Source organism: Saccopteryx bilineata, chromosome 5, assembly GCF_036850765.1.
Source record: "Saccopteryx bilineata isolate mSacBil1 chromosome 5, mSacBil1_pri_phased_curated, whole genome shotgun sequence".
NCBI classification, from domain to species: domain Eukaryota; kingdom Metazoa; phylum Chordata; class Mammalia; order Chiroptera; family Emballonuridae; genus Saccopteryx; species Saccopteryx bilineata.
Window position 1 is genome coordinate 234,908,258 of NC_089494.1, and position 26,230 is coordinate 234,934,487.

General features: G+C 44.4%; 1 protein-coding gene across 1 annotated transcript; it reads right to left on the reverse strand.

The window, feature by feature from the left end:
- Window positions 1-7,061: 7,061 nt before the first annotated feature.
- Window positions 7,062-11,739, reverse strand: SHISA3 (shisa family member 3). Its single transcript, XM_066232871.1, has 2 exons — window positions 11,462-11,739; window positions 7,062-8,890 (listed from the first exon to the last, which is right to left on the reverse strand). The coding sequence occupies exons 1-2, from the start codon at window positions 11,736-11,738 to the stop codon at window positions 8,451-8,453; spliced, it is 717 nt and encodes a 238-aa protein (XP_066088968.1). The 5' UTR covers window position 11,739; the 3' UTR covers window positions 7,062-8,450.
- Between the last annotated feature and the right edge of the window lie 14,491 nt (window positions 11,740-26,230).

Below are 26,230 nucleotides of genomic sequence, written 5' to 3' on the forward strand. Positions count from 1 at the left end.
AGTTTGATATCAGATAGCATAATTTCTCCAACTTTGTTCTTTCTCAAGATTGCTGTGGTTATTTGTGGTCTTTTGTGGTTGCATATAAATTTTTGGAATGTTTGTTCTAGTTCTGTGAGATATGCCATTGGTATTTTAATGGGATTGTGTTGAATCTCTAGATTGTTTTGGGTAGTATGGACATTTTAATTATGATAATTCTTCCAATCTATAAACATTGTATATGCTTCCACTTATTTGCATCTTCCTCAGTTTCTTTCGTCACTATCCTATATTTTTCCAAGTACAGGTCTTTACCTTCTTGTTTAAATTTATTTCTAGGTACCTTGTATTTTTGTTGTTGTTGTTGAAATTTTAAATAGAATTGTTTTCTTAGTTTCCCTTTCTGATAGTTCATTATTAGTATATAAAAATACCAATTTCTAAATATTAATTTTTACCCTGCTACTTTGTTGAATTCACTGATCAGTTCTAGTAGTATTTTGATGGAATCTTTAGGATTTTCTATATATAGTATTATATCACCTGCAAATAAAGACAGTTTTAATTCTTCCTTTCCAATTTGGATGTCTTTTATTTCTTCTTCTTGTCTGATTACTCTGGCTAGAAATTCTAATACTATATTGAATAAGAGTGGTAAAAGTGGACATTCTTGTTCCTGATCTTAAAGGAAACGCTTTTAATATTTGCCCATCAAATATGATGTTGGCTGTCATACATTACGGTTGTATTTCAAGTTCAAACTATGTAACTAGCAATTTAAATTAGAATTCTATGTCAGAATAATTTCAATAACTAATGTTTAATTGCAACATTAAAGTAGCCATGCACGGTCCTTGCCTTTTAGCTTAGTGGTAAAGCGTCAGCTTGGTGTATAGACATCTTGGGTTTGATTCCCAGTCAGAGCACACAGAAGAAGTGGCCATCTGTTTATCTTCCCCTCACTCTCCTCCTTCCCTCTCTCTTTGCCTCTCACATTCAGTAGTTCATTTGGTTCAAGCGTCAGCCGCAATTGCTGAGGATAGCTCAGATGATTTGAGCATGGGCCCCAGACAAGGGTTGTTGGGTGGATCCCAGTCTAGGCACTTGTGGGAGTCTGTCTCACTATTTCCCCTCCTCTCACTTAAAAAAAAAAGAAAGGAAGAAATATAGCCACGCACATATAAAACTATGTTAACAGTGTGTTCCTGTAATAGTATAATATGTCTATAAATTCTTGCTTTTCCTGAAACAAATATACTAAGTGAACTTTTAGGTTATGCAAAGGTGAATTGACTCAGTGAAATGTATTGCATTCCTAATTGTGATTGTATCATATTTTCAGGAAACTTTTTTGGTTGTCTCATTTCCTATGGATTTAAGTCAATCTGGCTAATTCTCCACTTGTGAGGAGCTAATAATAACATATCGACCCATACATGGAGTCTAATGAACAAAATTAACTAACAGGCAAAACATAGCCAGACTCATAGCAGGCTGACAGCTGTTGGGGGTGGTTGTGGCGGGATTGAGCAAAAAAAGAAAGAAAAAGCTCCTGGACGCAGACAATCATGTGACTGGAGGGTGGTAGGGTGGGTGTGGGGAGGTGAATGAAGGTACGGGGGATAAATGGTGATGGACGGAGGCTGACTTGGGGTGGTGAACACATACTATAGCATACAGATGACGTGTTGTAGCTGTATAATTTTGTTAACCAGTCTTACCCCAAAAAGTTCAATATACAGGAAAAACAAAGAGTAGAGTGGTTGGGAAAGTAAGAGGGAACAGTCTATCCATTTGAACAATTAAAAGTACAATCTTTTAGCTTTGGAATGAATAACCATTTTAATGCAAACTTACTATATTAAATGCATTTTTATGCAGATGATAAAATAAATTCACAGACCATGAGTACCCAACAGGATGGGAAGGTGCTCTGTGCCAGGCAGGAATGGTGAATGAGCCAGGTGTCAGAGGAAGCCAGGGACCATCCCAGACTAACTCTGTCAAGCATTGGACCTTTTTGTCTGTTCCCTGCACTCCCATCAACAGGTCCATCTGTCCTCCCAAAGTACTTACCCTTTCATTTTTATTTCAGGGTATTTCATCTGCTTCCTATTATATAGTATTAACTTACGACATAGCTCCCTCCCCACTAGAATGTGAGTGATTTGAGACTGTGACTCCTACTTCCTATTTCTCATGACAATCCTAAACCGTAAGGTACCATTAACATTTCCATTTTACAAATGAAAAATCTGAGACACAGTGAAGTTAAGTAAGTGGCTCAAAATCACTCAGCTTATAAGTAATGGCCAGAAAACTAACCCAGATACTAAGACTCCAAAATCCTTGCTAAATTGGCTTTGCGTCTCAAGTTGCTCGTGTGTAAAGGAGGAGATGTTTGTCATCTAATATGTCTGTGTGCTTTCTGTTATTCTGGGTTCTCATAATGTTGCACAAACTCTTCTGATCATTACAAGATCGCTCTGCCTAGAGGATATGCACAACGTGTGATACACAATCACTTCCCCCCAACAGATTTTCTGCAAAGTAGGTTAGGTATTTTTTTCCTGAGAAAATTAAGTCTTCCTAGGTATGTGTCCTTAAGAATGTAGAGTTTCCAAGTAGATCTCCTGGGTTCAAATCTTGGCTCTGCTATTATTGTCTGGCCGTGGGCACAGGATTTAACCCAGGGGTCCCCAAACTACGGCCCACGGGCCACATGCGGCCCCCTGAGGCCATTTATCCGGCCCCCACTGCACTTCCGGAAGGGGCACCTCTTTCATTGGTGGTCAGTGAGAGGAGCATAGTTCCCATTGAAATACTGGTCAGTTTGTTGATTTAAATTTACTTGTTCTTTATTTTAAATGTTATATTTGTTCCTGTTTTGTTTTTTTACTTTAAAATAAGATATGTGCAGTGTGCATAGGGATTTGTTCATAGTTGTTTTTTTTATAGTCCGGCCCTCCAATGGTCTGAGGGACAGTGAACTGGCCCCCTGTGTAAAAAGTTTGGGGACCCCTGGTTTAACCTTTACCTTTCTGCTTTGATTTCTTCTCTGGCAAAATGGGCATGATAATAGCCCCTACTTCAGGGTTGTGAAAATTAAATGATACAATTCATAAAGCACTTGAGACACAGGGTGCTTGATAAATGTTGCCAATTACTTGAATAACTACCTTTTAAAATATAGAACTGGTTTTTTAAATAATCATGGTTTTAGGATATTGGACTGAAATTTTTTGTGAAAATAATAAAGCACTAATCAGACAAGTTTTCTCTGTATTCTGGTATGCGGCAGGTTGTGCTGAGCATCTCCTTGGAGATGTCATTTGATGTGACCTTGGCTGTCTAACCTTCCTAAAATGAAGATGTAACATGCCACTTTCCTTTATAACACCCTCCAAGGTTCCCTCTTGCATTTGGTGTGTACCCAACCACCCTGGTGTTCAAATCTCTGATTTGATCCTGTTTATCTCTCCATTGCCTCTTTGAATTCTTTGTCTAGTTTCCAAAATGTTCCTCATTCTTTCGTGCTTGTGGGTGCTTTTCCGCCTTCCTGTGAATTCTGTACTTTGCCGGACATGCTCTCCTCTCCCTCCGGCCATCCAGTCTTCTTCACTCAGAGCCCGCCCCTCTCTCCTGGCTCAGGTGCAGTCTCCTCATCTCCAGGACGAGTTATCCAGGTGTGCCGTGTCTGTGCTGCCAGCCCGGCCCGCTGTGAATGGCCCTATCACTGCCGTTACCATAATGAGTTCTAAGTGTTGACTTATGGGTCCATCTTCCCCCCCGCCCTGACTGTTTGCTCCTGGAAAGTGGGAAAGATAACGTGCTTCTTTTATAAAGTACCCATAATATCACAAGCATTTGCTGTCATGCCTGAGTCCATGGAAAAGTGGCTCCTTGAGTCACAATTACAGGTTATTCATCTTGGTCCACCCATCCCTTAGCACAGTGCCTGGTCCATCAGTGGTGTCCAACATGTGCCTGCTGCATGGGACAATATCTGCAAATCTGCTGCAGGACGGCTTTTTACCCTGGGATTGTGAATAATAATATCAGCTACCTTGCTTCCAGAGAGTTCAAAGACATGTACTGTATGTCAGCCAGTACATGGGGATATGATTTGATTCAGTGTCACTGAGTGCCGTATTTCAGTGGGGGGCACAATGTCTCCCTCATGTTAAACAATTTATAGATGGTGACCTTGATTGAGGGGAGCATGCTGCTGAGGAAGGGAAGGTTGTCGATGTGAGCTTTCAGGATGCTTTAGCATTGTTCTGCCTCACCGATACAAACGGGTCCCCAAAGGGATGGCAAATAAAAAAGTACAGCTACTAGAGAAACCCGACAGACCAGATGGTTATCCGTGGGAGCAGTTCTGCCCTCTAGAGGACATTGTAAAAATGTGCAGCTGCATCTCTGGCCTCAGTGTTTATGGGTGGGGCAGGTGTGCTATGGGCATTCACTGGTGAGATCCTACAATACACGGGGCAGTCCACACATCAACACTTGTGGCCATTTTAGAATGTCCCAAAATAATGGGAAAAACCTAATCCCATTTTCCCTATAAAGGAATGTTTGCCCTGTTTTAATATACACTGAATTTTCCAGACATATAACTACTGTACAAATCAAAGGAAGATCAAACTTTGTTTGGGAAAATCACATTAACAGCAGCAGTGCAACTGTGGTGCGGGAATTGCCAGTCTGCAAACCCGCCTTGGTCTGGACTTGGACTGTCACATTTCGGTGACTCTGTGTAAGAGCTTTGCAAGTGACTCCTTTGTTTAGTCTGCCCAAGCTTTTGTATTTTGAAATAAATTCCTTTTCCTTTCTTTCTCCTTTCTACTTACTATTAGGGCATTTATTGGTTTTTAAAATTATATGTGTTGTATGAGTAATAGTTTCTATGAATTTCATTTTAGAACAGTGCAAAGGATGTCACAAAGTAGTTTTTCTAAGGAGAGTTCACTGGGTCCAACAGAGTGGACGGTCACCGCCTTAGAGAGTGCGGCCGGGCCTCCTGCTTTACGCCCCATGGTGTCAGGCACGGAGGCATCAAACCCGCAAAGCAGGTGTTCCCTTGGTGTCTGATTCTGGTTTTGCACACAGCTTCACTACAGGTTCCCTCTGGAACCTTGGGCAAGTGACTTCACTTATCTGTGCCTGTTTCCAAATCTGCAAAATAGAAATTCTAATAACTCCCTATTGAACTTTTTGGGGGATAAAATGAGTTAGTGCATGTATATATTTACAATAATGCGTAGCTCTAAGAGCCCAGTAAAGATTAACTTAGAACTAAGAAAGGAGCCGTACTTAATGAACATGAACAAAACCAGTCTAATGACATAAGGATATGTCCCAGAGTTTATTCCTAATGTTCAGCCTTTTCTCTTTTCCTCTCTCCTTCCTTCCCTCCTTGCCTTCCTTTCTTTTTTTTTTTTTTTTTAATTTTTATTTATTGATGTTAGAGGAAGGGAGAGGAAGAGAGGGGAACATCAACCTGTTCCTGTATGTGCCCTGACCAGGGATTGAACCAGCAACCTCTGCGCTCCAGGATGACACTAACTATCTGAACTATCTGAGCTATCTGGCCAGAGTGGGGTTTTTTTTGTGTTTTTTTTTTTTTTTTTGGTATTTTTCTGAAGATAGAAGTGGGGAGGCAGTCAGACAGACTCCCGCATGTGCCCGACAGGGATGTACCTGGCATGTCCACCAGGGAGCGATCCTCTGCCCATCTGGGGTGTTGCTCTGCTGCAACCCAAGCCATTCTAGCACCTGGGGCAGAGGCCACGGAGCCATCCTCAGTGTCCGGTCAACTTTGCTCCAATGGAGCCTTGGCTGGCGAGAGGAAGAGAGAGATAAAGGAGAGGGGGAGGGGTGGAGAAGCAGATGGGCGCCTCTCCTGTGTGCCCTGGCCGGGAATCAAACCCAGGACTCCCACATGCCAGGCCAGCACTCTACCACTGAGCAAACCGGCCAGGGCCTTCTTCTGGGTTTTTTTTGTTTGTTTGTTTGTTTGTTTTTCTTTCTTTCTTTTGTTCCTTAATTATGTGGGTGAATTTGAGATACTGGGAGTCAGGCCACTTTAAGATACAGGAGGAAGCAAGAGATTGGAGTCAGAGCTCCTTGGCCATCAGACTGGGCAGAGGCCCAATATCTTCAAACTTGTTTCAGAGAGGCAGGCCCAAATGACACCCTTAGGTCAGAACTTACTGTGACCTAGCTGTTAGAAAAGAACTGCTAAGGGTGACCTATGATAGTATGTATTCACATACACCTGGGTTCCCAAACAACACCCGCAGAGGAGGCCAAGGAGGTAACAAAACCGAGGGAGATGGGCCAGGTGGGGGAGAGTTGGCAGGAGGCTAGGAAACATCAAGTGTCCTGTCAGAAAACAGCCAGCCTGACCCGATGGCCGTATAGGACCCTCGGTGCCACATCTGTGGGTCAGGAGAAGCCAGAAATCCAGATTCTTTTATTTTTCTTTTTTTATGTGTGAGGGGAGACAGAGAAACAGACTCCTGCATGCACCCCAACTGGGATTCACCTAGCAAGCCCCCTATAGGGCAGGGATGCTCTGCCTATCTGGGGCCATTGCTTGGAAACAAAGCTATTTCTTAGCACTTGAGTCAGAGGCTCCATGGAGCCATCCTCAACGCCCAGGGCCAACTCGCTCCAACCAATCAAGCCATGGCTGTAGGAGGGGGAGAAAAAGAGAAAGGGGTAGAGAAGCAATTGCTTCTCCTATGTACTCTGACTGGGAATCAAACCCAGAACACCCATATGCCAGGTCAATGCTCTATAACTGAGCCAGCTAGCCAGGACCAGAAATCCAGATTCTTATGAGAAGTAGCCCAACACACCTGAGGGTTGTATGCAGCCCACAGGATGATACTTTAGAAAAAAATCACTTCCTTTACTGCTTTCACAAGCCCCTATGTAGGAAAGAGCTTTTTAATGTAATCCAAAGTCAGTGTAAGATCTTTTTTCTTTTCATTTCAAACATGAAGTGTTAAAGATATTACCTTTTATTGAACAGAAAAGAGTATCATTAAGGAGATAAAATGAAGGACTTTCATCTAAAATTTCAAATAGATTTCACCAAAACAAAGTATTTTATTTATTCAAACTCAGCTGGGTATATGTCCAGATATGCAGCCATCAGACATCAGGGGCATTTGTGATATGTAATATTAGATGATTATAACCAGTAGCTGGACTTCAAACTCCACAGTTATTATTAACATAAAAGAATTACAGTGTGACTACTAAATAATTAGTACCGTCAATGTGGTAAATCCATTAAATTACAAATCTTTACATTTGTACATAACTCATTTTACATATAAATGTTTTAAGACCCAACTGTCCAACTTTCATTTAAACATGAAATACTGCTGAACGAAAAGTCTGCAATAAATATTCCCTCGGGTGGGTAGGGGAAATGCTTTAACATACGGTCTGTGTTACAATGAATATCTGAGTAAATATTTAAAACTTGAAACTTTTCCTGTGGTTATTGAAATCTTATATTCTGAAAAAGCTCTTATATTTTAGTTTATTTGTTTAGTGTGTGCACAAGAGCGACTGAAAAGGAAAGAGATGAGAAGCATCAACTTGTAGTTGTGGCACTTTAGTTGCTCATTGATTGCTTCTCATAGGTGCCTTGACAGGGGGCTACAGCTGAGCCAATGACCCCTTGCTCAAGCCAGCAACCTTGGGCTTTAAGCCAGCGACCTTTGGGCTCAAATCAGTGACCATGGGGTCAATTCCATGATCCCATACTCAAACTGGTAAGCCTGTGCTCAAGCCAGGAACCTCAGGGTTTTGAACCTGGGACTTCAGCATCCCAGGTTGACGCTCTATCCACTGTGCAACACCAGTCAGGCAAACTCTTATATTTAAAAAAACAATTCAGTTGTTAATTTAAAAAAGAACTATTTCTGATGATGCTAATATTATTCGTGGTTATGTTGCTCCCAAAATCATAAATAGGTTGTTCACTGTCCCCTCAGTTTACTTAGTAGTTAATTCTTTTAAGTGACCCTCATTAATTACAATCAGGTATTTTCCTGTGCTTATTTATGTATATGTTTGTATTATAACTCACTAAACAACTTATCATGAAAATAGAACATGTAGACCTTTTTCTAAACAGTACCAGACCAAGATAAAACATCTTCAGCCTATTTGCAACTTTAAAGTTGAAATGCTGTATATTTTCAATGCATAAATTGAAATGTAATAATCACGTTTTCAAAACCAGAAAGCAATTATCTAACACAGTCTTCCTGTGAATGGAGCCAGGAACTCTAAGACTAGAAGGTGTCATATTTCCCTAGCACCCTCCTCCATGACATTGCTGGGTTCAAAGGAAGTTTCCTGGGAAATATTTGTAGCAATGGCAGCAGCGTTCCACCTGTCTGCCATGGAAGACGCAGTGGATTTATGTCCGTGGCCTGTCAACTGGAACTGAAGTCCGGACAGGTCTTCCCAGGCAGGGGGGGCTCCTGCTGGAGTGGATAAGCAAAGTATTGGGGTGACACCAGGAAACCCGACGGCTGGGTCAGGTGTATGGGGTGGCCTGTGGTATAAGGTGGGGGCGGCGAGGGCACCAGGCAGCCTGGCTCTGCCCTGGCAAAGGAGAACCTTCGGATGGAGCCCCCTGTGGAACTGGAACTGGTGGCTGTGCTGGACTGCCTGGAAGGTGCTCTGAGGTTCGTGGAGGTCAAGATCATGGGCAGGGTCTCTGTCTGATAGCTGCGGAGCGAGAAGCGGATTGGCTGCTGGGAGGGTTCCTTGGGTCTCAAGCAGGTGCAGCAATAAATAGCCACTAAAGAGCCCAGGATGATAAAGGCGATGAAGATGGAGCCGACAATCAAGAAGGGAACGTAGACAGGCTCTAAAAGGCAAAAAGAGACATAGACAGATGCTGGGAGAGGGGTCTTCCAAACTCCAGGCAGCTTAGGGGTGGGAGGTAGGCAGCTTACTACTATCACTGGTCAGCCCAACTTCTCAGAGCTTGTTACCAACTTCTAGAGTGCAAAATATGATAACGGAATATTCTTGCTCCTAGTGGGCAGGAAGGAAACTTCTGTAGCCTCTGTTAGCAATTAGCCATCATATGCACATCTGGAAGTCAGAAGGAACAGACCCTATCCTGTTCATGCACTGAGGAAAGGAAATGGTGAGTTTTTCTTGGTTACTGTAACTCAGAGTTTAAATCTGGGTTGTAGTAGTTTTATCACGGTAGGGAACTTAAGGCTTTGACCCCTATCTGAAGCTGAAAATCCATCTCCCATCCCAGAATCTCCAGTGTAAGCAAAGAGAATTAGGCCTGTTAAGTGAGAGCCTCAGGAATTTACCAGACGATGGAAAGATCAGTATGAAGAAATCCATAGTGGATCCCAATTAACTGTGTCTCCTATTGCATCACAGCTTGTCACCTCTGGATGTTTTCAGAAACCAATGCTTACTCCAGCTGCCAAACGTCTGTCTCTCGATTCCCACCCAAACTCTGGGAAGGTCAGGCTGAACCTTAGGTAGGTCATAATACAATTCTTGGTGTTGCTGGCCCCAACGTTGTGTGAGAGCATCCTTCGGATAGAGCAAACTCCAATTTTCTCGTCTCTCTACAAGGCAGACATTAAATGTCCCACCCCAGAGTCACCTTCTGCCACAGGGCAGTGCTCCAGGTGCCCCCTGACGTATAGAGCCACACTTGCATGCACCCTCCTCCAGAGAGATAGAAAAAAGAAAACTTGCTTTGACTACAGCCCTACCTATGCCTGGCTTTTTTTTTTTTATTTGTCCTCTGATTCAAGTCTCACAGAGACCCTGGGAGGTGGGCATGATAAGCTCTATTTTCCCGATACAGAAACATGGAGAGTTTTTGACCGTCTCAAAAACAATGAGTGACAGGTAACTATTAACCCCCAAGTTCTGTGGGCTGCTAGGTGTAAGCTCTTCAGTGGACCACCCATTCCATCACATTTAGAAACACCCCTAGAAGGCAGGCGGAATGGACTAATAACTACTTCCTGAGGACTTGTGTGCTAAGTATTCAAACACTCATGTAATCCACAGTCGAACTCTGAGAGTAATACACCCGTGTTAGAGTTGAGAATGGGCTCAGAGCTGTAACTTGCCCAAGGTTACACGACTGGCACGGGACAGAGCCCCAGTCCCTGAGAATTTGCCAGATCCCAGCCTCTCCAGAGTGCAGAGACTGTGCCTTCTCGGGGCTGAGTGAGGGGTCAGAGGAGTCCCCACTGTAGACTCGTCACTTGCTTCTTCAACAGAGAACAGCCAGTTCCCCCAAGGTGAGAAGAGCTTTTATTTTTCTAACAAGCCAGAACTGCCTGGAGTTTCCTACTTCCCACTATCATCTTTCCTACAGTAGCCACTTCCCAAATCCTCTAGATTTGGAAGTTAAATTCGTTTCAAGTCTAAAGGAGTTCTAAGGATCAGCAGGTTCCCCTTCCCTGTGGATTATCCGTTTCGTGGAGAGGGCAGGAGGGGGGAGTTCCAGCACCTTTATGCCTCGCTCCAGCCCCTCCTGCCTTGCCTGGGACCTTCTCTCGCTGGCTTCCGACCTCGACGCTGGAGTTCTGGGGTGTCACGGCTCTCAGCTCCGCCCGCTCCTTCGGTTTCCCGGCCGTAAAACCGTCGCCTCGAGCTCTAAAGGGTTTCCCTGATGTTTAGACTCAGGTGGAAAGCTTTTTTTTTTTTTTAACGTGTAAAGCTCCTCTGCTGGGGTCGTGATTTATTCCATTCTGAAGTGAGCGGAAATTTGACCCGTGTTTTCCGACGTGAGAATAGGGGGCGGAGAAGCCCCTGCGACCCTGGTTTCTAAATCTCCACCTCAAGGACCTGGCCATTTCTGAAAGGCGTGACAATAGGGGGTGGGCTAGAGAGGGTAATTCGATGCAGACAAATGAAAGGAAGTCGGAAGAATGGAACAGCGGTTTAGAAACGCTACCAAAAGACCACAAAAGAAAAGAAAAAAAGTGACTGAAGTCCCTTAGCCCCGCGCGGCTACAGAGGAGCGCGCACCCCAAGAGTTGCGTTCCCAGCGCCATCAGCGCTTCCCGGAGCTTTCTGAGCGGCGCGGGCACGCACTGGGGCGCCCCGAAAACCCAAGTCCAGCGTGGTGCTGCCCCCATAGCCCTCCTCTGCAAACCTCCCGCGCGCCCGAGAGTTCCAGCTGTCTTCCCCAGAGTAACCCGGTGCAAGCCCCGCAATCCTCGCTGTCTCCTGCCAACTTTCCCGTGGCCCGACCCGCGGAGACCGCCTGTGGCGGGAATCGGGACTGCAAAGAGATAGGGCCCCCTGACCTGAAACAGGACCACACACTGCTTCCTGGTCCCCCCACCTCACTGCGTCCACTTTGCGCACACCCAGGAAGGCCCGGCGCCGGCCCGCGCGCACACCTGCCCGCACACGCAGCGGCCGCGCGGGGGCCCGCACTTACGCGCCGTCACGCCGGGGTGCTCCAGCTCGCCGCGGTCATTGGTGCAGCCGCCCTGCTCCAGCCTGGCGTCCGCCGCCGCGCAGCAGTAGCGCAGCGCGCAGGAGCCGCAGCAGATGGTAGCGTCCAACGTGTCGAAGTCCTCCGGGCACTGGAAGCCCTCGTGGTAGTTGCCCTGCACGTCCACCCAGCCGTGGCAGTACTCTCCCGACTGCTGGGCGCCCGCAGGGGCCCAGCGCAGCCAGCCCAGGAGCAGGCAGAGCGCCAGCAGCGCCCTCATCGCCGCGGGCGCCGTGGGCGGCGGGAGGGGGAGCCGAGCTTCGCAGCTGGAAACGGAGAGCCGAGCCGGGCGCCCCGCGGTTCCGCCTCCGAGTGCTGCGCGGAGCAGCCCCGGTGGCCGAGGCCACTCCCGCGAGGGTTAGCAGGGGCCGGAGGGGCAGCAGGGGCTCCGCTGTAGACTCAGCAGGCCGGGAGTCGGCATGGCGCGCGGGGGCGAGTAGGCTAGGGCCCGCGGGGGGCGCCGGCAGGGGTGCTGCTGGGGCTGCTGCTGCCGCCGCGCTTGCTGCCGCCGTCTGCCCGGCTCATAGTGCTCCGGGCGCGGGGGGCGCGCCGAGCCCGTGGCCACCTCCTTCTCCTCGCCTCACGGGAGCCATCGCGCACGGGACTGGCAACGCCGGGGCCGCACGGCGCCCGCACTTGTGGCCGTCGCCGGGTCGGGAGCGGATACCAAAGGAAGGCGAATCTGCGATCCCCAAGTGCGGGTCCCGGGACCAGCGGCCCCTCCACACCCGCCCCTGCCTGTCCCGGGGGCAGGAGTCAGCCCGACCCTGGCCAAGTACAAACGGCCGCCCCGTCGCTGACAGCTCTGCCTGCGAGGCGTCCTTTAAAGGGGAGGAGGGAGGGGAAGACAGCGAGGGTGAGGAAAGAGTCCGCCCTCCCGGGTCGCGCCGCCGGAGCTAATCACCGCGGGCGCGGCGCCGACCCCCGGCCCTTTGCGCTTTTCTGGTTCGCGCTCCATCCTCCGCCTTCCCGGGCCGCCCCCGCCCACCGCGCTCCCCCGCACTCCTCCGCGACTCGGCGCTGACCCCGAGGAGCCCAGCCCCTCCTGCCCACACCCCACCTCGCGCCCAGCTCGGGAAACTCGCGGAAAGAAGAGGGCTCCCGGGTTTCTGCATCAATCCTGGCGCGCCGGCGCGCGGGTGGAGACGCGGCTTTTGCTTTTAATGGATGTAAATAAAAACCAAATGCGGTGGCTTAGGTTTGTCGCCTGTTGCACGGATCCGGGCACGTTCCTGGGACACCTGTTCTAAGGATCCCGGACAGATTTTTAGGGGCCGTCAACACGTACACTGAGTTTTCCACCTAAGTTTCCACTTTTTTTGTCTCGGCCCGGCACATTTTCACAAACACACACACACGTGCATACTTTCCCCTCTCCCCTAGCCCGCGCGCTGCCGGGTGAGGAACCCCGGGTCACCTTCCCCCGCCGAGGGCGGATCGCAGAGCCTCAGAGCCCGACTTCTGCGTTCACGCCCGCAAGGAAAATCAAAGAACAAAATTAATGATAATTGAGCAGATTTGAACTTCTGTTCGGGCAAAGAAACACATTTATTTAAATGATGTGTCCCCTGTGTGCTATTTTCAGGGGCGCCGCTCCTTTAGCGGCGTAAGTGCCTTATGAGACGGGTGTTATGTGAAACCTGGGCTAAACTCAAGAATTTCTTTTTACTGCATCCTGAACTTCCTCTCATCACTTACTGGGATGTGTGAATAGGTTCTGCGTATCTCAACCTATTTGTCAAACACGCTGAACACCCCTGTCCTTGATTTAGATGTTGGCAAGTTGAATAAAACAAGAGACCAAGTTTTCTGTGACCAGAAATAAAAATGTGCGGTCAAAAGCATTTACCACGCCTGCAGCTTCCCAAAGGTCCCAGTTAGTTGCTCCGGAGAAGCTTAAAAATATATGTAATAAAGGAAACGGTTTCTTTTTTAAAGTCTAAATTAAAAGTATACCCCAAGTAAAGAATTAGTTCGGATTTCTGATTTTAAATATCGGGGACTAGCATTTAGTTATGCGGATGTAAAAATAATGCCCAACTTTCAGCAGTTCAGTAGGACCCTGTAAATACATAGTTAACTTTATTGCTTTCTTAGATATTTCTTGGCATAATAATAAGCTATAAAGTAAAACCAAATTAACTGCAAGTTTTTATCCACAAGAAAATGGGACAGTTTTTCTTGACTTAAAAATTAAGCATATGGAAATTGTTTTGCAGAAATTACTTAGATACTGTTTTTATTTACAAAAAAAAAAAGGTTTTGCCAGGCTTAAAGGGCTTTTATTTAAAAGTTGCTTTTTAGGAGTGTTGCTTGGATTATATATATCCTGAGCAATTAAGAAGGAAAGTCATTTAGAACCACAGAAAAAGTGAGACATGCTGATTATTATAAGATGATAAAACTACAAAGACATGTTTAATGCTAATAACTTTCCCAGAACCACACCTCTTAATATTATTTTTGTTAAGTGGAGAGGAATTCCATGACATCACAACTGCATCGAGTTCTGCAGCAATAACTGCAACCCTGGCTAGGTCCCCAAGGGTCAAGTTTCTCTCATTATCCAGCTGTTCTTTGATAGCATTAGTATTTTAAGGAGTGATTTGTTGGTGCTCACCTTCCATGAATTACATTCTCCATGCCACAGTGAGATTCTTTTCCTTAGGACACCGGCTCTAATTAATCTCCTCATTCAAAATCTCTATTTGACTTATTTAAAGGGTATTTAACTCAAATTTATATAGTTGGAGATTTACTAATGAAAAATAACCAAACCTTCAAATGACTTGATACTCCGTAGGTCTGAGGTACACTACACTTCTCTGTATGTAGGTCTCGATCCAAACTATTATGAAAATCAGTTCAGGGGGCCTCCAGAGGGGAAATGTTTTTGGTTCCTTGACACAGAATATCTCCTCAAATTTTACATTGGCGAATTTTAACTGCAAAAGTTAAATTTCTCAGAATGTTTTTGGGGCCCACCTCAAAGACTCTAGGGGGTGAGACACAGAGTTGGAAAATAAAATTTACACCATCTGCGGTGTTACGTAGCAGTTTTAGAAATTCTATCTTTTTCCTTATCTCAGTAACACAAATTCTGTATTTTGATGAAGAACACAATCATAAGAAATCATTTCGTCACCCTACATTCTCCCATGGCCCTGCCTCCAGGAAATTGTATAGGAAATGAGTTAAATGATATGATGCCTGGGATTTGCTTTAATAAACACCAGAGGGTGGGGGGGGGAGAAAGAAGAAAGAGGAAGAGGAGGAGGGAAAGAAGAAGAAAGAAGAGGAAGAGAAGAAAGAAAGAAAGGGAAGGAGGAAGGAAGAAAGAGAGGACAAAGGAAAGGGGAGGAGAATGGAGATGTGAAGATGGAATGGAAGAAAGCAAAACACAGCTAGCAATAAGGTAACAGTTGGAGCTGGGTAAAAGTTAGTTGTGGAAAACAAAATGTAAGTCTCTTACGGATGAATGAAACTTACGTGTTAAAAATGTTTTTTATTGTCAATTGATAGGAATCCACAGAAGCAGAGAACTAGCACTGGACTGGGCTTCTACACCCGGTCTTGTTCGTCTCTTTATGTTTGATTTTCTCTGGAGCAAAGTGAAAGGTGGAGAAAAGCAAAAACAGGAAAGTGAAGACGAACAAGGCAAAATGGGTACATCGGAAAAGGTTGGGGATGAAAGCATACTAAGGGAAGGGGAGAAAAGGGCAGAGGAATACAAAAGTGAAAAAATAAATTAAAAATGACTGTGAACTTTGGCTATGAAATTTCCTCCAATTGATTTGCACTGGATCCACAAATAAAAAAGAACAAGAAGTGTTTAGACCCACCCTCAACTTCCTCCCTGTAGTGGTGAGCTATCACCAACCTTCCCTTAATTGTGCCCGTGACTTCATGGAATTCTCTTCCTTGGATCACTCGCTATAAATCTCTTATTCCACGACCAAGCCAATTTGAGTTACTGGAAAGATATTTTTTTCTCAAGTTTGTTTTGGAACATTTTCACCACTAGAGAACAGCAAGGTGCCCAGACATACACTCCCAGACCCAAGCAGGACCCCTCCGCACCTGGGCTTTAGCCGGCCTGGCCTCAGACTCTTGGTTTATAGAGAGGAGATTAGTCATAGAAGCACCGTTTCTCAGACCAAACATGCAAACGAATCACCTGGAGACCTTGTTAAAATGCAGAATTTGATCCTCAGGGCCTGTGAAGGGGCCCAAGAGTCTGCATTTCCAGCAAGCTCCCAGGTAGGCAGCTGGTCTGAGGGTTCTCCTCAGTGCCCCTCTGGGCCTCCTGGGCCCTGGCCTCCCACCACAGGGAAGGGATGAACTGAGCTAAAGGGACTTGCTCACCCACAGCCCATCTTCTCCCTCTTCATAACCAATCTCTGGGCCTTGGGATCCCAGCATACCCACTCAAACAAACCTGAGCTTGCTTCTAGGGTTTTCAGAAACCTCTTCCTGGTCTTCAGTAGTTCTAAAGGAAGGTGGTTAAAATCTTATAAACAGGTGCATGAGAGGCCCCTGCAGTGTCAGATAGAGTTGGGGATGGGAAGAAGGAGGGGGCAGGGCAGATGCAATCCTTTGGTCATTTTTTCCTATTCTTGCCCTGGCTTACACGTGGTAGGGTGGGCCTATGGCCTAGCTCAGGGGTCTCAAACTCAACTCAGCATGTGGGCCGCAGAGCAAGATCACAGCCATTCGGCGGGCCGCACTAGGTCTACAAAAGGCAACTGTTATGCAACACTTTTCTCACTGCAGTTGAAAACAAAAAAAAAATCAGTACAACAAGCACAATCGTACATGCAGTTTACTCAGTGTCACAAAACGACCAGAAACTGTAGTTCGCATCACAACTGCTGTTAACTAAGCTAATATCTAGCTAGGATGCTAGAGAAATGAAAAATACAAGTAGGCCCCTAGGCTTACTTAATTTTATCCAAAATATTTTGAACTTCGTTGATTAGTCTGCGGGCCGCACAAAATTGTTCGGCGGGTCATGAGTTTGAGACCCCTGGCCTAGCTCATCATAGGGACTCAGTAAATAGTCAGAGAGAGAATCAATGAGTAATTGAATAAACAACAAAACCTAAATCTTTCTTCAGTAATCCCATAGCATTTACCATACTTCACTGTAATTTTGTGATAGGTTATCTGTCCTCCCCATTAGTTTGACCTCCTTCTTCCTTATTATATCCTAAAACTAGCAGAGCACCTGGGACATAGTGAGTGCTCAATAAATGTTGAGTAAATAACTGACTAGAAACAGTAAAGGGCTGAGAATCTGTGACAACTGACATACATCTCACTACTGTCTGGAGCTATATATAGCAAGTGAGTCTCTAGGAGCTGTACCAGTGGAGAGCAGGGTGGCTTTCCTGGACAGGATGTATTTGTAGAGTCAACTCCTGCTTCTTTAATTGTAAATGTAGCTCATCAAGAACTGTCCAGTGTATCAGTGCTGCTGAAAGAGGAATAGGCTGATTCCCCCTCGAAACGGCGGTGATAGAATAGAGCTTGATGCAGAGAAAATCAGCCAGCACAATAGAAAGAATATTCTAGTTTTGAGAAAGACATGTCTGGATTTGAGTGTGCCTCTTTCTGATCGTGTGACCTTGAGCAAGGTTATTTCATCTTACTGAACCTCAGCTTCTGTGTCTCTGTAATGAATGGGGGTAAAAGGGAATGGCCCCTTCCTTAAAGGATGGTTGTAGGATTCAAAACAAAACATGTAGCTAGTTTGGCTCAGAGTAGGAGCTTCAAAACCAGGAGGTATTACCCACCACCAGCTGGTTTGAATCTACAGTCAAATAATCATGGCAAGTTTTCTGCTAAGCAAAGAAGCCTATGCCCTGATTAATTGGAGTGGATTATTTACAGTTCTCCATCATTCATTCCCTTATTCATTCAATGTGCTCATTCATAACCACTGGCAATTGAATATTGATCATGCAATTTTAGAATTGTTCTCCTGGGGCATGCCCCAAAACTAGGAGCACAGGAGGATAAGGGTGGGTGTCAGATGATCAGAGTAGGGACAGACCCTGCAGGAGAGACCTTATTTTGGTTGGATTTCTACAAGGTGTAGCTCCCAAGAACAGGTGGGCATTTAATAAGTATCCAGTTGGTCTGTGATTCCATATTATGTCAGTGGAGATGTAATTTATTAACCTGAGCTCCTGGCATTTTTCCATGCATGTATAATAGACTGACATTTTTCATGCAGAAATATAAATTAAATTAATTGGCATCCATACTTAATTGAAACTTCCTTGACAGTAGATGGAGTCTCCCCCAAAGCCACCCCTTACTCAGCAAGGGGCATTTCCTTCTGAGTGCTTGCAGAAAGAAGAGAGGCCAGCCCCAGTTCCCGGCACCCCCGAGGAGCTGGCTTTCAGCAGGGTCCAAGCCACACGGAGAGTGGACTGACCCGGACAACGGCAAGCTGCTGCGAGAGGTCACGTGTTCATGTGGTGGGGAGAAAGCTTTTTGGAGAGGAAATAAAACACAAGAGCATTCTTGTTTTATCTTCTTATTCCCTTTTTACCTTTACCAGCCACACAATTTCTTGAAAACTTTTAATCACCCTTAAAGTTTGTAAAGCATAAAGAATTCTTTTGAAAGTTGCTATATAATTGTTGTCAAAGGTATCTTTTACTTTAACTTTTCCCCTTTTCAGATAGCTTATATTTGGTTGGTTCTGCTGATATCATAAGGGACCAATGAGGCAAAGGTTCTAACTTCCATCCTCCGTGGGTTAACTAATTCCCTCTGTCTCAGAGATACAGAAGACACACTTGACCTTGGCTTGCAAATACCAGCTGTGAGTTATTTGCGGGCCAGGGCCAGAGAGCTTGGATGTAATAGATACAATGAAATCTGCAGCATGGAAAATGAACTCAGTGTTATTCACTCCTACAGCAAATGGGTCAATAGTGTCATCTTCCCAAATATCAGCGTTTTGTGCCTAGCACTCACGTGCCCTCCTTCCCATCCTCAGAACTCTGCCGTGGAATTCCTTCTGCTTCATGGCTCTATCATCTGATTTTATCCAACCATTCTTTCTGTACAATCACTCACTTCACACTTCTTTAGCATAGGTTTCATAATCAAAGACAAGAAGAAACTCATCTTTGCCTTTTTTTTTTCTCTCTCTCTTTTGCTTCTCCAATTGAATTGGGCTTGAAATAGAGATCACATTTGTAGCTGTCCGCAGGGCCATTCCGATTTAGAATATTCAAAACCAAGATGGGCAGTTCTTTAGTGTATGTGCCATTCTGCCTCTTCTGCCTTGATCTTATTTAGCAACCTCAGCTCCTCTGAAGACAGGGGAAATCCAGGAACTCTTCACTGCCCACCTCCATCTTCCTAAGAAAGCATACGAAGTCACAAAGTCTGATATCAAATTCAGTTTACTTTTATGATAAGGGCGTGATTGATACCCTCACACAGGGCCTATTTTCCTATATCTCTCTATTCTATCTCTCTCTCTTCATTTTTCTCTTGGCCTGAGCAGAAGTCTGTGGTTAGCAAGCACATGGTTTATTCTCTAAACTCAGAAGGGCCTTGTGACTCTCCCTGCCCCAGCCCCAGCCCCTCCTTGGCTTTCATGGGTGCTGTGGGTATCTTTAACCCCCTTCCCTGCCCCTCCTCAGGTCTGTCTTGTCGTGAGCAGTCTGTTCACAGTCTTGGCTACAGGGTAAAGCATCCTCAGCGCGGCAGCTCTACCAGCAGCTATTGTCCTTGTTGCCCGTATAGCACTTGGGACACTTTAGATCAGTCGTGGGATTCAAATAATTCAGCAACTGGTTCTCTGCCCTAATTGCCATTTTAAGTATAAAAAACCAATATACCGAAAGGCAGTTTATTATTTCATGCATTTAATACTTAAATAAGAACAGTAAAAGAGGTATACAAAACTAGATTGTCAAAAGAAACAGTTTTAAAATATTAATGGCAAAATATTAATGTAACATACATTGTTTTCCATTTTATTGATACTAAATGAAAATTTCTAGGCTGAATTAATAAATGGAATAGGCTATGCAGATTAAATATGATCGAATAATATATATAACAAACCTGTTTATCATGGGAAAGTTGTGAACATTCTTCCATGGCTTCTGAATTGGGTGATAAGATACCCTTGAAATCTATGTTTCTGTTGGTTCATCGGGTCCTAGCTTCCTATTGACTTCTTCACCATTTGGGAACACCAGTGTACTCATAATATCTCGGGGGAGTTTTGGTCATAACACAATGCTGAAAGAAATGACAGCTTGTCAACTTCTCACCCCCTGGTGGTTTGGCACTTTTTCTCTTTATGTTACTGTATATGTTTGTTTACTGAAGTAACAAGTGCCATTTTAACCGGTTTGCCAAACTCAACAAAAAATTAGGTACCGGTTCTGCTGAACCCATGCGAACTGGCTGAGTCCCACCACTGCTTCAGATCCCTCCACAATCCGAAGGAGCCAGAGAGGTTCCAGAATGCTAACCTAATTCCTCTCCCTCTGCCAGTCCACCACTCACTTCCGTTTTGACTGGCTTCCTCACATTGCAGCAAGGTCACGCACCATGGCTGTCTGCCCCCAAGAGTCCCAAACAGACAAGAGAGCAAACCACACTCTGCTTTTGATTTTTTTCCTGAATTTTTTGACACTCTCAACTCCCTGCTCCCTCTAGGACTTGAGCTTGGTAACTAGAACACACTTATCTCGCCAACTGTTTCTTAAATGTGTAAACCTCTGTTACCCATACTCCACTGGGGCCAGAAGGAGCATGCTTTCTCTTTCCCCGGGGGTCAGGGACTTTCCTAACATCATTTACTGCTTCTTTCTACCAATCGCTCATCATAAGCCTGAAGTCACATGGGCATAGCTCTTAATAAATGAAGGAAAACAACTTTAGGTATTTAGAAAATCCTCAGACTCTCAAGACCCATGTCTCTCTATGGACTTAGAAGACTCCCATATTGGTAATCTATACCTAGACATTGACCTTTTCTTCCTCTTTCTTTCCTATTTTAACAAATCCTGAACACCCTGATGTAAATGGATGCCGTTGGTTGGCTAGGCGGAAGGTTACAAATATTGAGGTATCTTGTTTAAGTTATTGACATAATTTAATAAATATTATTCTTTTATAAGAATAATTTATGTTCATAATTATCATCACATCTGGTGGTCAGCTTGAAATACACTTAAGTATTTTAAATACTTAGTGTCTGTAGACATAAACACACATACATTGTCGGTATTTCCATCATGAGATTTGGGAATAACTCCTCACCATTATTTATAAGAGTGAGTGGGCTTTTATAAGCATAGAAAGAGCCTTACTCTCTCAAGCTCAGTCCAAAATTAAAAAAAAAAGTCATTTCAAGGCAGAAGACAAAGAAACTTTATTCTTTTAGACCAGTGGTCAGCAAACTTTTTCTGTAAAAATGCCCAGATAGTAAATATTTTAGGCTTTGCGGGGTCATCTGGTCTCTGTCATAACTACTCAACTGATGTTACAGCACAAAAGCAACCATAGATGAACACAAGTGCATAGACATGGCTGTGTTCCAATAAAACTTTATTTATGGACACTGGAATTTAAATTTCATGCAATTTTCACTTGTCACAAAATATTTTTCAATAATTTAAAAACATAACAACCATTCATAATTGCAGGGTATGTAAAACAAGGAGTGGGTTCGATTTGGCTCACGAGCCATAGTCTACCAATCCCTGCCCTAGACCTCCTCTTTAAATTTAGATATTTTAATTTCCTTTCTGTTCCCATTTATGATGCAAGTTACTGTGGCAATGGCGGCAAGCAAGGCCAGTTTTAACTTACTGAGTTTATCACCACCCCCTCCCTACTTGTTGGCACTTAGAGGAGAAATGCTGTCACACACCTGTACTGAACCGTGAGGATGTGATCTGAACATTTCGAGTGACATCCATCCAGACTTTCAGAATGGAGTCAAATGACACAGTAAAACTGTTGAAGACAAAGGCCATGGTTTGTGATGCCCTCTTACCAGTCTCCTGAGTTTCTTTCCGGGTTGCATACTGGGTGACAGAAGCCAGATCATGGAGAGCTCCATGTCAATGGTAAGAGGACAAGGCGGTGATCAGGTCTCTGCAGAGATCTCCATCTTTGCTGATCCGGACGGTATTCCTGCAAGAGCAATGTCTTGTGACAGGTCATTGGAAATGTTATGTCTTGTGCTTTTGACAAATTTATAAGAAGGGAAGTGACATGGAGGGAATAATTTTAATACATATTGAGATCTTGATCTGATTCCTTATCATGACTCATTAAGAAAAGTTTGCATCATAATCCATATGAAATCTGGTTATGAAAAAAAAAGTGCATTTATACAATCATAAAATGTTCCAATTCAAATAGTTGAAATGTTCACTGTTTTGTTATTTTTAATCAGTTAGCTGGAACACTTCAGCTATCCACAGCTTATTCTAAGCACGTCTAGGATAGCCTGCTTTGCAGTACCATTGCCTTCTGGGAGCTCTACTCTGTCATTCCGAGTGTAGGGTTTGCAGGAGTCATTTGTAGCATTTTGTGTGAGTTTAGATACAACCAACTTCTATATAACACTATTTTTATTACCCAAAGAAAATTCTAACTAAATAAACCAAAGTGTGAAATATAATGTCTCACCAGAATTACCCTGGCGATCAGCCTCCTGGCCGTCTCTCATTTTCACGTTACGTAATTTAATTTAATTGAATAAAAATATTCTAACATCTCGATGGTATACTAGACTTCAGAGGTTTCATTATAAGAAGGAATAGTAAGTTACTCACACAAGAAACACTGTTTAAGGGAACTTCATATAAAATGGTGATAATTAGTGAACATTGGGACTTTTGATCCATTAAAGGTAACTTTGTGATCACTTCTTTATAAATGAAACAGTGACTTATTTTGACTGAGTTAAGTTGTTCTTATAGATTGAAAAACTAGCCCCTGAATATCCAGGTCACAAAATGACAGTTATTTTTATGCTACACTGGTGTGAAAGGTCCTTCTGAATCATTTTTAGGTTCCTACATTCTGTTAGGTCCTATGGTAGATGTTTGCTATGTGTTACCTTGTTTAATGGTCACATTGATCCTATGAGAAGACTCAAAATATAAGTAACTTGTCCAAGACCACACAGCCAAAACTACTAGCTCTGCACTCATGTTCTTACGGACTCTAGAGACTAAATTCATCCCCTGGGTGGTCTGCTCATTATGAGGCTGCTGCACAGTGAGAATAATACGGAAATTTGGTTAATCAATTGGTTGTTTTTAGTATATGATACCAAAACTGAAGTTGATTTCTTTTTCTCAGTAAATAATCTCTTTTGTTTTTATTCATTCACCTAACACTATTTAAGATTTAATTACATTGATTAGCTTCTACTTGGGGAGCCCAGGCCCCCAACACGGTTCTTGTGTCACCTGGCAGATTTGCAATAAGCTAAAGAATTAGGCATTTCAAATAGCCCCTTCACACTGAACATTATACACACCTTAGCCTGGCTGACAGTTTCAATGTGTTAGTGTTGGAGGGAGTGTCATTCCATAGTTTTTTTTGTTTTTTTTTAATTAAAAAGCTCAGTTTTCAAGGATCACAAGTGAATCAAGCTTTCATCGTTGGCTATTTTTTTCTGCAATTAAAAAAATTTTAGTAGTAGCGAGGTTGTATAGTATATTAAAATTGACTTTGTAGATTTCTTCTTTAATTCACATTTGTGCAAGGTTCAGCTCTCACTGAATACTATAGGTTTAAACATGATTGGCCTCTGGCTCAGCGTTATTACTTAGGACAGGGGTCAGGAACCTAGGGCTTGTGAGCCAGATGTGGCTCTTTTGATGGCTGCATCTGGCTCACAGACAAATCGTTAATAAAAATAGTAATAATGTTAAAAATATAAAACATTCTCATGTATTACAATCCGTTCATTTCCTACCACTTGTGTTCATGGTTGCGGGTGGCTGGAGCCAATCACAGCTGTCCTCTGGGACAACACCAAATTTTTATTGGATAATGCGTAATGTAAATGGGTCATTGTATGGCTCTCATGGAATTACATTTTAAAATATGTGGCATTCATGGCTCTCTCAGCCAAAACGATTCTCGACCCCTGACTCAGGAGGAAGAATAAATACCCTTCCAAGTAAAGGGATCTGATATCCTATCTAGTCAGAACTCCTTTTGTCCTGAAAGAGAGCAGAGACCATTCTGTGGAAAGGCCATGAGGTTGTAAAGACTGGAGCAAGGGGAGCAGGGGCACCAGAGAAGCTGAAGAGATGGGGACCTGAGTGTGCTGCTAAGGAATTTTGATTTTATTCACAATGTGATGGGAAGCTATTAAGTGATGTTTATCAGGGAAATGGGCAAAGTGAGATTTACATTTTTAAAAGGTCGCTCTAGGCCCTGGCCGGTTGGCTCAGCGGTAGAGCGTCGGCCTGGCGTGTGGGAAACCTGGATTCGATTCCCGGCCAGGGCACATAGGAGAACCGCCCATTTGTTTCTCCACCTCCCCCCTTCCTTCCTCTCTGTCTCTCTCTTCCCCTCCCGCAGCCAAGGCTCCATTGGAGCAAGGATGGCCCAGGCGCTAGGGATGGCTCCTTGGCCTCTGCCCCAGGCGCTAGAGTGGCTCTGGTCGCTGCAGAGCGATGCCCCGGAGGGGCAGAGCATCGTTCCCTGGTGGGCAGAGCATCGCCCCTGGTGGGCGTGCCGGGTGGATCCCGGTTGGGCGCATGAGGGAGTCTGTCTGACTGTCTCTCCCCGTTTCCAGCTTCAGAAAAATACAAAAATAAATAAATAAATAAAAAAGGTCGCTCTAGTCACTGAGCCTAGTGATATTGTAGAGGATGCGTGAGATGGAGTAGAGTCGGAGAGATAGACCAGATGGGAGGTCTGAGTACTCCAAGTACAATTACTTAGGCCAAGCTGAGAGAGATGGTGAGAGTGTATCTAGGACAACAGTCCAGCCACGGAAATGGCCACGTCCAAGTACAAGTCCATGTCTTATATGGTGTGCTAAATACTTATCGGGGTCCTCCAATATAGAACAGGTAGGTCACACACGACACAATTTTCTATGCATTGCAGGAATCATGCATTACTGGGAAAATTTTTAAGGGAAGGGAAAAATGCTTTAGCAGTAACTATGTACGAGATTTGCATTCAAGTCCTGTCTTGGTGAGGAGGCCGTGTGAAAAGACAGAGGCAGGGGCATGGGCAGAGATGCGTGCAGCCTCTAAGAGCTAAAAATGGCAAGGGGACAACTTTCCCTGGGAGCCTGATGACCCATTTTGCACTTCTAGTAATGAATTTATGTTGTTTTAAAGCTGCTAAATTCTTAGTCATTGTTACAGCAGCAATAAGAAATTAATTCAGCATGAGGAGTCAGAAAGTTGGGACAGTGAAATTCTGCACAGATGCAATAATATTGGTTAATGTGCTAATTCGCAAGTTAAGTGAAGGCTACAAGAATATCTACTTTATAATTAGGCTTATAACGTGAGTCATGTTCTTTTTTTATTTTTTATTTTTTTACAGAGACAGAGAGACAGTCAGAGAGAGGGATAGATAGGGACAGACAGACAGGAACGGAGAGAGATGAGAAGCATCAATCATCAGTTTTTTGTTGCGACACCTTAGTTGTTCATTGATTGCTTTCTCATAAGTGCCTTGACCATGGGCCTTCAGCAGATCGAGTAACCCCTTGCTCGAGCCAGCGACCTTGGGTCCAAGCTGATGAGCTTTTGCTCAAACCAAATGAGCCTGCGCTCGAGCTGGAGACCTCGAGATCTCGAACCTGGGTCCTCCACATCCCAGTTTGATGCTCTATCCACTGCGCCACCGCCTGGTCAGGCAGTCATGTTCTTTTTTTAAAGTATCAAATTTACTGAAAAACTTACACACACACACACACACACACACACACACAGAACACAGAGGCAGCTGGTTTGGGAAGAGAATAATGAGGTGTTTTCTTCCCCCCACATATTGTGTTTAAGATAATAATGGAACATACAAGAAGAGCGGTTCAGAAGGCAGAGGGAGGAGTCAGGAGATAGGAGAGGTCTGGAGTCCTCATCCACTAGAGGGTAACTGTGTCAGTGAGCGAGTGACCAGGCCCTAAGGTGAATGTCAGTTAATGAAGGACAGAAGAAGGCAACCGAAGAGTGTGAAGAGAACATGAAGAAGAATACACAGAGGGAACAAGTGATGTGTCATTTAATACATTGTTAAGTTCATAGTGGTATTATTCTCAAGAAACTCGGTGATAATTCTCCTGGCAAGGTATTGGCCATATGAGATGTACCAGAACCTTGTGGATCTTACTATCCTGCAGGTAGGCCCAGACGAGCTCGGCTTGGTTCCTCCCGAAACTGTGGCCGCCCGGCTCACAGAGAAGAGGGAGAGGGTGTTGCCAGGCACTGCGGGCATCTGCTGTCTTGCTCCAGGGTAGCAGGACCCAGGTAATGTTGGTGAATTCTTGTATTGCTTTCTTACCTTTAATCAGTTGCATTTATCTGCAGGGATCTGTCCACATCCAAGATAGAGGCTTCTTGATGAGACCAAAATAATAATAATAATAATAATAATTGTGGGGGAAGCCCTCTTCTCAGATTTTAGCTAAACCGCCCTGAGAGGTTGGTTGTTTGTTGCTGCCACAGTCCCGTC

Bases quoted from the DNA above. Each gene is read 5' to 3' on its own strand.
- SHISA3 (XM_066232871.1), bottom strand. From the start codon at position 11,738: ATGAGGGCGCTGCTGGCGCTCTGCCTGCTCCTGGGCTGGCTGCGCTGG. The intron at 8,891-11,461 runs GTAAGTGCGGGC...TTTGCCTTTTAG, and splicing joins GCACCCCGGCGTGACGGCGC to AGCCTGTCTACGTTCCCTTC.